The 12,723-nt window shown below is 43.5% G+C and overlaps 2 protein-coding genes across 6 annotated transcripts in view; both read right to left on the reverse strand.

Annotated features, from left to right (window-relative positions):
• The window catches only part of Nek3 (NIMA related kinase 3), a 17,897-nt gene extending 16,887 nt beyond the window's left edge, over positions 1 to 1,010 (reverse strand). For 3 of the 4 annotated variants that reach the window (XM_026786875.1, XM_026786874.1, XM_026786873.1), the window contains exon 1: positions 889 to 1,010. The gene's annotated coding sequence lies outside the window, so the exon portion shown is untranslated. The remainder of the gene's footprint in view (positions 1 to 888) is intronic. The other variant, XM_013351989.2, reaches the window with a different exon arrangement.
• Positions 1,011 to 3,452: 2,442 nt separating this feature from the next.
• Positions 3,453 to 12,723, reverse strand: part of Ckap2 (cytoskeleton associated protein 2) — a 17,363-nt gene continuing 8,092 nt past the window's right edge. For both annotated transcript variants that reach the window (XM_005362410.3, XM_013351988.2), the window contains exons 3-9: positions 11,772 to 11,844; positions 10,890 to 11,683; positions 9,725 to 9,932; positions 8,800 to 8,970; positions 7,816 to 7,885; positions 4,905 to 5,154; positions 3,453 to 3,905 (exon numbers count right to left, since the gene is read on the reverse strand). In XM_005362410.3, the coding sequence (XP_005362467.1) occupies positions 3,653 to 3,905; positions 4,905 to 5,154; positions 7,816 to 7,885; positions 8,800 to 8,970; positions 9,725 to 9,932; positions 10,890 to 11,683; positions 11,772 to 11,844 (1,819 nt within the window). In that variant the 3' untranslated portion in view covers positions 3,453 to 3,652. The remainder of the gene's footprint in view (positions 3,906 to 4,904; positions 5,155 to 7,815; positions 7,886 to 8,799; positions 8,971 to 9,724; positions 9,933 to 10,889; positions 11,684 to 11,771; positions 11,845 to 12,723) is intronic.

Below are 12,723 nucleotides of genomic sequence, written 5' to 3' on the forward strand. Positions count from 1 at the left end.
GTCTGTAGCTGGGGTAGAAGATATTCACCATGGGTTCCAGGCCAGCCAGGGGTACACGGTGAGACACTATCTCAAAACCAACCCAACAAATATACTAAGTCTTCCAGGTTGCTTTCTATCACAGACTTATCAGAAGATTATAGCAATAAATCCTCCCTCCATATAACTTCTGTTTCCAGAAGTGAGGTAGTTGAACACACTCAGGCACAAATCACAAGCCTACGACACTCGGGAGGCAGAAGTTGGTCAGTCATACACAGGAGCCAATGATGGTAAGTCGGAGTTTAACCTGTCTACACAGCGAGTCCCAGGCCAGTCCGGGCTACAAAAACCTCACACCACTACCCGAGCCCAAAAACCTACACAAAAACAACCAAGTCCTCGGAGCTTAACTGGTCTCTGGTTTCAATTGCAGTTTTTCTATTTCTGGTGCTTGAGGACTTTAACCTATAAGACTGAAAACGACTTTCCTTGGCTGAGACCACTTTTGTACTTTTAATCTCTATGTGCTTGATATCTACACTACAGCCATAAACGCAGGCCTGAATGCACTGGGTGTGGCGAAAAGTGGGTTGGTTCCTTCCCATGTTTATAACCAAATAAGCGTTTAATAAAGAAAGTAAATTAAAAAAAAAAAAAGAGAAAGCTAAAGTGATTTGCTGTTGCCCAGAAGCAGGGTCAGGGGGTCACTGGCCAGGCGGTTTAGGCAGCAGTCCCAAGGCACACATCCTGGAGACCCATTCTTTCCTCTGAAAAGAACCACTCGCTGCAAGAGCAGATCGCCGGCGCGCATGCGCGCTCCGAGACCCGCGACCCCGGCGCGCAATCGACCGCGGCGGAGCGCTGTGTGCACGTTTCCCCGTCGCCCCGCAGCGGGCGTGCGCCTACCGGTGGCTTAGGACCCCGCCGAGAGGCCCCAGCCACTCCTCTCTCCACCGCTGCTGGACCGAACCGCGCTCCTCACCCACTTCCCAGCGGCGCGCGTCGCTTCATCCCGGGTACCGGCATTGGGCGGGGCTGTGTGGGCGGCACCGAGGGCGGGGCTTGGGGGCGGGGGCGGGGCGTGTTTCCAGTTAAGGAGCGGAGGATAGGGATTTAGTTCCGGCCCCAGGCGTTGTTCACACAGTAGCCCGGCCCTGCAGGAGCAGTTTTAAAGCTGTTGCGCCACCTTGCAGTAGAATCGTGCTAACATTTTGGGGTGGTACCAACAGTAATTTGAGTTATTGCTCCAGATTAGGCGGACGGCCCACAAACACAAATTTCACAGGAACAACGCTTCTAGCATTTATTGTATGACCTTGGAAAAAGTGAAAATAGAATAAGAAAATCAGGTTCCACTCTGAAATCTGTGTATTTCTTCCCTTACATAGTAAAAAGTCATTAAGATTCTGGTTGTCGCTGGGCAGTGGTGGCTCACGCCTTTAATCCCAGCACTCAGGAGGCAGAGGCAGGCGGATCTCTGTGAGTTCGAGACCAGCCTGGTCTACAGAGCTAGTTCCACGACAGGCTCCAAAGCCACAGAGAAACCCTGTCTCGAAAAAAAAAATTAAAATTAAAAAAAATAAAAAAGATTCTGGTTGTCCCGGGATGTGGAGGCACCATGTGAAGCTGCTAAAATTGGCAAGCACATTTACCCATTAAACCATCTTGCTGACCCAGTGTGCGTACTTTGAAAAATGACTGGTATGAGTACATGTTAAGACTTCAAAGACAGCAACAACACACAATGTCAAACTATTCCTAATAATTCTAACAATGATTATATGCTACTATATTTTGGATATATTAAGTATATTATACAAATTACACTTTTCCCCCTGAGACAGGGTTTCTCTGTGTAGCTTTCAGAGCCTATCCTGGAACTCGCTCTATAGACCAAGCTGGCCTCGAACTCACAGAGATCCGCCTGCCTCTGCCTCCCGAGTGCTAGGTGGCATGAGCCACCACCGCCTGGCACGAATTACTTCTTTTGCTCTTCAAATTCATAGCCACTAGGATGCTGGCAACCTATTGTTTCTAACGCTGTTCTGGAAGGGTCGCAATGGGGAGAACACCCAAAGACCTGTAAGTGAAGCCAATGAACAAGCCGCGACAGCGCAAGAGTCAAGAGGAACGATGACCTCTGACAACCTCGGAATCCATCACTTTATCGGGCCAGTCCTTAAACGGCACCGAGGAGAGAGGAGCGGAATCCAGATCAGGGCCCCTGAGCACTGTTGACATCTGGGACTCTATTCTTCACTGAGGCTGTGGTAGTGGTGGTCAGTATCTCTGGCCCCTGTACCCAAGCTGACAGCAGTATGCACAACCCCATCTCCCAGTCTTTTTACTTTCTGAAATAGGGTTTAACTGTGAAGACCAGACTGGCCTGGAGACCACAGATCTGCCACCTATGATGGAGTTAAATGTGTGAACCACTACCTTGACAACCAAAATGTCTTGATTTTGAAAATGCCCGAAGAAAAGGACAGACCCAGATTCAATCCTCAGGTCCCACATGGCAGCTCACAACCTGTTACTCCCATCTCAGAAGGGCCCACGCCTTCTTCTGGCTTCTGCACTCCTGTGGTACACAGAGATATAGCAGATATAGCAGGCAAAACACTCATGCACATAAAAATAAATCTAAAAAAAAACAAAAACCAAAAAAAACTGCCCTGTGAAAGGTAGGCGTGATGTGAACCGGCTGTGGGGGAGACCCAGGTCTAGATGCAGAGGTTAACATCAGAGGTCAAGAACAGGTGGTGAGCATGTGGCTCATCCACACAGTACCTGCCTAGCACGCATGAAGCTTTGGTCCCCAGGCATCACCCATTTCTGAATCTGAATTATCCCCAGTAAGCAGGTTTAGAATGCCTGATCCCCAGCCTCAGGCACTGTCTGGAAGGCTGATGAGCAGGTAACAAGAGCGCCTGTGAAGGTCACACCTGCCCTCGGTTTACCCACCACTGTGTAAGTAGTACCCTCTACCCTCTGCAGCGGACAGGCTCGTTCCTCTACCGTGCCTTCCTCGGCCTGGTGAACGGCACTCAAAACAGAATAAACTCTCCTTTGTTTCTGTCAGGCATTTCATCACACACACACACACACACACACACACACACACACACACATGGAGTAAGTAATGCAAATGCAAATTTAGCAGTGTATTTCAAAGGCAAAGTTTAAATCCGGTTACTGTGGCCAAAGAATTTGTTCCTGCAGTGCTAGGGATTGGATCCACAACCTTGCCTTGTTAGGGCAGTGCTCAATTGGGACCACACTCTGAACCCACATAATGTAGTTGTTGAAATAAATGCATATTGCAGCAGACTGTAGCCCCATAGTAGGATCCTAAAGTCAGTTCCAGCATTAACTAAGTCAGACAATAAATAAGATGTCATTAGAACATTATACAGAAAAAAAAAAAAGAACATTATACAGATATTTATTATAAACATATTAGGTAAAAAGTCAATGTAAAATATAAATTTAAATAAAGTCCATTTTCTGGTTATGTTTCATTACTGTAAGTAATTAGTGAAGTGAAGAAGCTAACCTATTTTAAAAACAATAAACAAGCTTAGGAAGTTCACTGTATTGTACGTGGGCATATGGACGGCTTCAGACCTGCATACGAGAACCACCACAGGAATAACACAACCCTCCTGGCTCAGGAGCACTGTTTCTGCCCCGCTAGGTCAGTCTCAGAGAACAGAGGGTACAGCGCTGCGTTAGGGCGGCAAACGAAAGCATCCTCCCCCAAATCAGACAGCTGTTCCAGGGAGGACACAGAAGGGTCATGGTCTTTTAACATGTCCGGCAATTGTGAAGTCTTCTCCTGAATGCGGCGTGAACGTCTCACCGGTGTGAGAAACTTTAGCTCTTTAAATGTGGAATTTTTACCATGTTGCATCTTCTTCATACTGAAAAACAAAATTATTTCACAAATTCAAAAACATGTTCAAGTGTTTATCTTACACTTTTTCTCGTAGTGTATTCCTATGTGGCAGCCATGTGACAGACAGACTGTCTTATAGAAAGGGAGAGGTGATACAGGTTCCCAGAAGTGAGCAATCTGCATCATAAGGACACTTGAGTAGCTAAAAAAGCCTGACAGTCATTAATAATACAGTGATAAATGTAAACCCAAAAAAGTCTTCCTTTTGAAAATGCTTGGTGGGAAGGGCCCAGGTTCAAATCCCAGCATTACAAGACAGGCGAGACAGGCAGCTTAAAACTGTCTAGTGACTCTAGTCCCAGGGGAATGAATCCACCGCCCTCTTCTGGCTTCTGTGGGTATTACATGCATGTGGTGCAAGATACATACATATACAGGCCAATCACCCATACCCATATTCATAAAAATAAATCCTTAAAACAAATGTCTGGGGAAAGCTGAGGGTGGGACAGATGGCCCGCGGTGGAAAACCAGCTCAGGCTTTTGCAAAGTAGCATCATGTAGGAAAAAACAAAGTACAGTAACCAAAAAGTGAACTGTCCCAATGACCTTCTACTTCTTTGATAATTTCCTTTCTTGTTGTGTTTTGTCTGAAACAGGGTAGTCTAGGCTGGACTTCAATCCACAGCAACCTAACTGCCACAGTCTCCCCAGTGCTGTGACTGCACACGTGAGCCACCACAATCGGGGCTCTGGATCTGACCCTTGGCATTAACATTCTTTTTCTTTTCTTTTTTTTAAAGATTTTATTTATTATGTATACAGTGTTCTGCCTGCATGTACACCTGCAGGCCAGAAGGGGGAACCAGATCTCATAGATGGTTGTGAGCCATCATGTGGTTGCTGGGACTTGAACTCAGGACCTCTGGAAAAGCAGTCAGTGCTCTTAACCTCTGAGCCATTTCTCCAGCCCGGCATTAACATTCTTTATGAAAACAAATCAGATTACATTTTAAACCTTTACCTTTGCAAGCATGGTGTAGAAGATACATTATATTTAATTAGGCAGCCTGCTTCAGTTTTTGAATCAGGGGTTGTAAAATCGTTGGTTGAATCCTTTGCTTCTTGGTCTTGGCTGTTTTCACAAACTTGAACGTTCCTCTGACACTTATTTTCCACTCCTGGATCTCCTGGCTCTACAGTGACACTTGTGTCTTCAGTTTTTACTTCCTGGCTATGTCCCTTGGTTTCATGAGCCTCCTCAGTATTTTCTCCTATAGAAAAATTTGAAGATTTAAACTTGCAATTTCAAAATAACAGAAGCAAACTGTATCTGCAGTCATTACTTTTCCTATGTAGAGTGCTGCCTAGGGCTTAACAAGTATTTAATATCCTTTGTCAATACAAATTCAAGAATGAAACCATCCCATTTCTTAAGATTATGGGTCATGCACGGCACAGTTGAAGAAGAATTAACTAGTAAATTAGATAAACTTTATACGTGAAGTAAGAACAAAGGGTTGTTGTCACCTATAAAAAGGAATGGACTAGCTACTTTTACGTCTACTTGACACAGGCTAGAGTCATTTGGGAAGAGGGAATTTGAGTTGAGAAAATGCCCACCCAAGACCGGTCTGTGGACAAGCCTGTGGGGAATTTTCTTATTAATGATTGATGTGGTTGGGCCCATCCCATAGGGAATGGTGCCACCCATGGGTAGTGGTCCTGGAAAATACAAGAAAGCAGGTCAACCCTCCCAACTCTAGCGCACTTCATCTGTCCAGGTATATAGCCCACTCCAGCTGGAAGAGCAGACCACACCAACCAGAGGAGAAGGCTTCAGCAGCTCAGGTGGAGACCACAGCAGTCAGAAAAAGGGCCATACTACTAGTCAGAAGAACAAAGACCCACTGCTGCACCAAAGGACAGAGACTCCCTACTAGGTCAGAGGTCATGCCAGCCACCAGAAATCCAGGCCACAAAGACTAGAAGACCAAAGAAGAAACAGAAAGCAAGGAGTGAAACACCATCCAACAGAGACAAACTCAGAAATCAGGATCTAGCCTTATAATCATCTCAAAACCAGATCCCTCGACTCCAGTGTAAGAATGCAATCAGCAACAGCCATGGCAGTGTGTGTCACTACCAGAGCCCACCTATCCCTTGACAGCAAGACAGGGCCCTTTTGTGCAACAGCCCTGGCTGGCCTTGAACTCACAGAGATCCGCCTGCCTCTGCCTCCTGAGTGCTGGGATTAAAGGAGTGTGACACTACCGCCCAGATAAGACCTGAATATTCTTACAACACAAAAAAAAATGACCTTAAAAACAACTTTATGATAGAGGTCTTTGAAGAGGAAATGAAAAACTCCCTTTAAAAATTTGAGGAGAAGACAACCAAAGAATAGGAGGAAATCAATAAATCCCTTAAAGAATACAAAAAAAAAAAAACAGGGAAGGAAACTATTCAAGACCTGAAAATCAAAATAGAAGCAATAAAGATCACAAACTGAGGGAATTCTAGAAATGGAAAATCTAAGTAAGAAAATAGGAACTATCAAAAGAATACAAGAGAAGATAGACTAGGAAGGAAGGAAGGAAGGAAGGAAGGAAGGAAGGAAGGAAGGAAGGAAGGAAGGAAGGAAGGAAGGAAGGGAGGGAAAGATGAAAGCTAAAGTGATTTGCTAGTGCCCAGAAGCTGGGTCAGGGGGTCACTGGCCAGGTAGTTTAGGCAGACTACAGATGCCAGCCCAGACTGCTAATCCCAAAACTTTCAATCACCATAGATGAAGAAAATAAGATATTTCATGGCAAAGTCAAATTTAAATATATCTATCTACAAATCTAGCCCTACAGAAGGTACTAGAAGGAAAACTCCAAACCAAGGAAGTTAACAACACTCAGGAAAACACAGGCAATAATCTCACACCAACAAAATCCAAATAAGGGACACACACACACACACACACACACACACACACACACACACACACAAAACCACCACCATCAACAACAACATAATAACAGGAACAATCAGTGGCCATTAATATCTCTCAATATCAATGGACTCAACTGACCAATAAAAAGACACAAGCTAACAGAATGGATACAGAAACAGGATCCATCCTGCTGCACACAAGAAACACACCTCAACAACAAAGACAGGCATTACCTCAGAGGAAAGGGTTGGAAAAAGATTTTCCAATCAAACAGACCTAAGAAGCAAGTTGGTGTAGCTATGCTAATATCCAACAAAATAGACTTCAAACCAAAATTAATCAAAACAGATGGAAAAGGACATTTCATACTTATCAAAGGAAAAATCCACCAAGATGATGTCTCAATTTTGAACATCTACGCCCCAACACAAGAGCACTCACATTTGTGAGCTAACAGACATTATGACAACTAAACCTAACAGAGTTCAGTAAGATCACTGCCTTTATTTCAAGCTTTGCTCTTGACTTATGAGTTCTGAACGTTAAATTAATGCTGCTGCTGTTTGAGTCTATATAATCAAGCTTCAAACATGTAATCCTCCAGTTTCAGCCTCTGCTCACACTGGGAATACAGGCACTGACTACTGTGCCTAGGAACAGTGTTCTGAATATGTGTATTAATTTCCTTTACAACTTTGAAACTTTATAAATATACAAACTTTCTAGTATACAGAACAGATCATAGAACTTAACAGGGTAACAGGTCTTTAGAGATTATCTCATCAAACAGCCTCAGTTTTAAAAAAGGAAAAAGAAAAAGGCAGTTGTGTTGGTGATTAGGTCGCAGTGTCGCCAGCCCTAGAGATCTACTGAATTTCAAAAATAGTCTGTGGGAGAACATGGAGAAGAGCTCACTTTAGAAAAGCTAAATAAGAGAAAAGGAAAACAAAATCAGGAGATTTTAGCAAAGTTACAATTCACGTGAAGGAAAACTTACCCAAATTAACTTTTTCTTGACTCTTCGTTGTTAGAATATCTATGATTGTTTGGCGCATCTCTTCAATAGGCTTAAATTTAAAAATGTTTTTAAAAAGAAGTAAGTTTACATGGTCAAAAATAAGGTTATATAAACAGAACATATTAGACACAGTGAAAATTTTTCCAATTTTAAAATAAACATTTGTTGTTAAGATTGAAAATGGTTATTTTTTTCAACTTAATAGAGTAAGAAAAATGAACTTAAAGGACAGAATTTTATCATTAAAAGAAAAAAATCCCTAATTTGTAGGCCTTTGCTAACTAATAATGCTTGCTTGACAGAACACAGTCAATGAGCAATGGCTAGTTACCGTCTACTCAAAGCCAGTGGGGTCCTGCCTGTACCTCGTCTCTGAGTACCTTAAGTTGGTCAACCCAGCGTATTTCACATGTTCAAATTTAACTCTCTGCCGGGCAGCAGCAGCTCTTCCCAAGACTGTAAAAGGAAGCCCTGGCCCCTAGTCCTAGTTTCAGAATTCAGTTCTAGAATAATCAGTTCTGTTTTCAATTTCGCGCCCAGTTTTGATCCTGGTTTCCCAGTTCTGCACCAGTGCCCCCTCTGACCTCTACAATTTCTGCCTGTAGTACATCACTGTTACCAGCGCCATGACTACGGAATGTCCCCCGGTTCATCATGGGAAATGCACAGGAGGATATTTAGTGCTAAATTTCATTAAGCTTATAGTTCAGCTTATATCTATTTTCTAAAGTCTTATAACCCCTGGTACACAAATGAAGTCTTACAAGGTTGAAATCCTTGCAGCCGGCACCGCTCCTGCTGCTGCACACTGAGCCCTGTCTCCGTCCTCTACCGCTGACCCCTATTTCCAGGTCCTCTTTTGGTCTTTAAATATTCACTACTACATATGAAATCATATGTGCTCCAAAATAACTCTGAATTGTTACACTGTGAAACCGAAGAGCAGTAAAAATCTGACCTTACCTGAGCCCCTGCCAGAATGGCCTTCTCATAGATTGAGATAATATTTTCAATAGGACTTGTGATCGGCTCCAAACGTACAAGACATATCCAATATTTAACAAGTTTTTTGGCATCTGGAATATTACTAATCAGGTCATTCAATGTGTCTAAAATTTCTTCTTTTGGACATCCCTAAAACACCAAGAAATAAAATATGTGAGCTAAGCCAGGAGGTGGTAGTGCACGCCTGTAATCCCAGCACTCGGGAGGCAGAGGCAGGCGGATCTCCGGGAGTTCGAGGCCAGCCTGGTCTACAAGAGCTAGTTCTGGACTGGCACCAAAGCTACAGAGAAACCCTGTATCAAAAAACCAAAAAGAAGAAAAAACAATGTGAGCTACAAACTATAAACCACTGATAATCTGACTATAATCAAAAGCAGTGAGCAATATAAAAAGTTGACAGAGGGAGCTGGACACACAGCACAGCAGCCAAGAGCACTTGATGATGCTCCACCTGAGAACCTGAGCTGGTTCCTAGCACCCGCGTTGGGCAGCTCACAACTGACTAGAGCCTCCAGATTCAAGGATCCAGCACTTTCTAGCCTCTGCTGGCACCTGCTTACATGTGATACACATAAACTCATTTAAGTACATAAACATTAATAATAAACAAATCTTTTAAAAATTCTAACTTATAAAATGCACAAAAATGAAGACCCTACCTTAGAAGGCTGGAGAGACAGTGCTGAGGTTGAGAGCACTGGCTGCTCTGCCGGGCACCTGGGTTCAGTTCCCAGCACCCACATGGTGGCTCACAGTTATCTGTAACTCCGGTTCCAGGGCATCTGACACCCTCTTCTAGCCTCTGCAGGCACCATGCACACACGGACATTCACTCACACAGGTAAAACAGTCATTCATACTTTAAAAAAAAAATGGACTCTACCTTCTTATTAATCAGGTTCAGACATTCCGAAATTGTTTTGTTTACTTTCTCAGTAAATACTCTCTGTTCATCTTCTTCTGCCATGGTAGTCCAAAAGGACCCGGTTGGGTTTTTGTTCTGTCCTTGTGGCTCAGACTGATTAGCTATTAAGTTAGGAGGCCTTTTTAGCCCTTTTTCTTTGCCAGTTCTCCGCTCAGTCATCCGAGCTCTACAAGCAAAAGCAGGATATAAACGTTACTTTGATTTTAGTGATGGCATTCTGCTAACTGGAGTAGGTAAATATAGTTCAAATCTGGGGCTGGATGGAGAGAAGGCTCACCAGCACCTGCTGCTCTTCCAGAGAGCTCTGGTGTGATTCCCAGCACCCATGGCGGTTCACACAACTAGTAACTCTAGTTCCAAGGGCTCTGACATTCTTCTGGTCTCTATGGGCACCAGGAACACACATGGTGCACAGACACACACGTATGCAAAACACCCATACACAAACCAAAAACACTTTTAAGTCCACACATAGTTCTAAACTGGTGGGACATACAATGTTTGCAGAGGTGAGCTCCTGGACATAACAAGATCAAATGTATGTTCACAGAATCCAAGAATGGGAGCCGGGAGATGGCTGAGAGGTCAAGAGTGCTTACTGCTCTTGCAGGGGACCTGGGTTTGGTTCCTCACACCAACAGCAGGAGGCGCACTACCACCTGTAACTCCAGTGCCAGGGGATTCAATGCCCTCCCATACACATCCCTGGGAGGCCTCTCTTTTCTGGAGGGAAATGGAGGAGGAATGGGTCTGGAGCGTGGAGGTGGGGAGAGGAATTGGGAGGAGTGGAGGGAGGGGAAACTGCTGTCAGGATGTAATGTGTGAGAGAAATAATAATAATAATAATAATAAATAAACAAACACATTCTAAAATAAAGAACTGAAGAATGTACTGGTATCTCTCAGCTGTTATTAGCATTCAGCTGAGATCAAAAGCAACCAGCAAACTACACTTAAACACACAATTTTTTGGACTTATTACTCCATACATAAAGCTGCCTGTGTGGCAGAAAATAATCAATTAAAGAAATTCCCATACATTCAAAGAAATTAATTACAAGCCAAATTCACAAGTGGTATTCTATTGAAAACTGAGAAGACGAAGTGAATTTCATCTACTTACTTTCTGTCTTCTGTGCTTTCTCTGGGCTGAACTGACCTATGGACAGCTGCTCCTGCTACTGAGTACCTGCGCTGGTCAATAGCTTTGGACTTTTCCATCAGTCTGGTATTAGACAAATTAGTCCTGGCTACACCTTCAGATGCTATGCTTCTTGACGGTGCCTTATCTCTTTTTGTGTCCTGAGGACGGGTATCGACAACAGATACAACCCGTTCTGATCGCAGTGAGTCTTTTTCAAGAGGCCCCTTTCTGACTGTAACATTGGCAAGGGTCCTGGCGGGGCCCTGTTTCCCAGCGCCCTGGGCGTTACTGTGGAGGCTTCTAACAGGTGGTCGCACAAGTGTGTTCCTCGACGTAGAGCTCACAGACTTGGTTTTTACAAACGTGGCGGCAGCAGTCACACTTGAGGCTCTTATGCTGACGGCGTTTCCAGGCGCAGACTGAGCCTTTGAGGCCTTCGACATGGTAGCGGGAGGTTTTTTGGTGGCTACTGGAGTCTCTCCTTTGACATTCGCGAGCTTTCTAAACGAGTTAATCTTAGACTGCACAACCTGACCGTGGTAATAGCCAAGCACTCGCTTTTTCGGCATGTTAGCGTCCTGTTTGGGCTTCTCTGCAGTTGCTTGCACCTTTTTATTGTCTTTAAGGTGACACGCCTGGTCTGATGTCATAGTCTGAGCTTGGCCAGCTTGAATATGATCCTTCAAGTTGTGTATTTCTGAACTGGTGACTTCATCAGCTTTTAAGGGAATGCAGTTCTTTTCAACTGTGTTGTCAATATTTTCTTTATCAGCCTACAAAGGTTAAGAGAAGTTAACATCCCAGAACTTGTTTCTTCATAAAGAGTGTAGGAAATGTCTGTGTGCTAGACACATATCTTACCATTTCGGTTTTGAGTTTCAGAACTTTCTTCCCTTCTTGGACCGGATCTTCCACTGTCATCACTTGCTGATCTCTATTAGTTAAAAAAAATTTATCAGTTCTGTACAAAGGAGATTTACTGTTAGGGAAGGGAAGGGAGATTGTGTACAAGCTAAGCAAATGCTCTACCACTGAGCTACAGTCAAGGCCCCATTTTTTTAAATCTTAAATAGAGGTGAGAAGTGAATTAATAATATTTGTGTAGTTAATGGAGTAAACAAGATGGGTTTAAAGTTTTAGCCCAACTATTTTTTAGCTATAGACTAGCATAGCATCTGACGATCCTTTAGCAAAATGATACCAACTGTGCATAAAATCAAGATAGGAAATATTGTTAACTAGACATTCCAGTAATTCTAAAACAGATTCACAAATTCAGAGTACGCTAAAATGTGGAAAAACATATTATTTGGTAGAACTGACAAAATCTGATATTTTAAAACAAATGAAACTTAATTCCTAACAACATCAGAATAAGATTATCATCCCCAAACTCTGCTTTTTTATTGGATGAAGTCCACCTACGTGGAGAGTCACCTGCTATCCTCCAAGTCATGGATTCAAATATTAGTCACACCTAAAAGATTCTCCTCTTCTTCTGTTTTGTTTTTGTTTTTTGAGATAGGGTTTCTCTGTGTAGCCCTGACTGTCCTGGAACTCACACACAACTCACACAGAGCTAGCTCTGCCTCTCAGTGCTGGGATTAAAGGTGTGTGCTACTATGCCTGCCTCAAAAGATTCTTTTACTGCAGCACCTAGGCTACTGTTTGACCAAACAACTAGGCACTGTAGTCTAAAAGATGCATGAAACTACCCACTACTGCTGCAGTGGTACCAACTTATGATCTGTACCTGGGGACAGAAGGAATTCAAGTTTGAGGCTAAGGTGTTTAGAATGCAGACCTTCGGGGG

The sequence above is a fragment of the Microtus ochrogaster genome, linkage group LG7_11 (genome assembly GCF_000317375.1).
Source record: "Microtus ochrogaster isolate Prairie Vole_2 linkage group LG7_11, MicOch1.0, whole genome shotgun sequence".
Lineage (NCBI taxonomy): Eukaryota > Metazoa > Chordata > Mammalia > Rodentia > Cricetidae > Microtus > Microtus ochrogaster.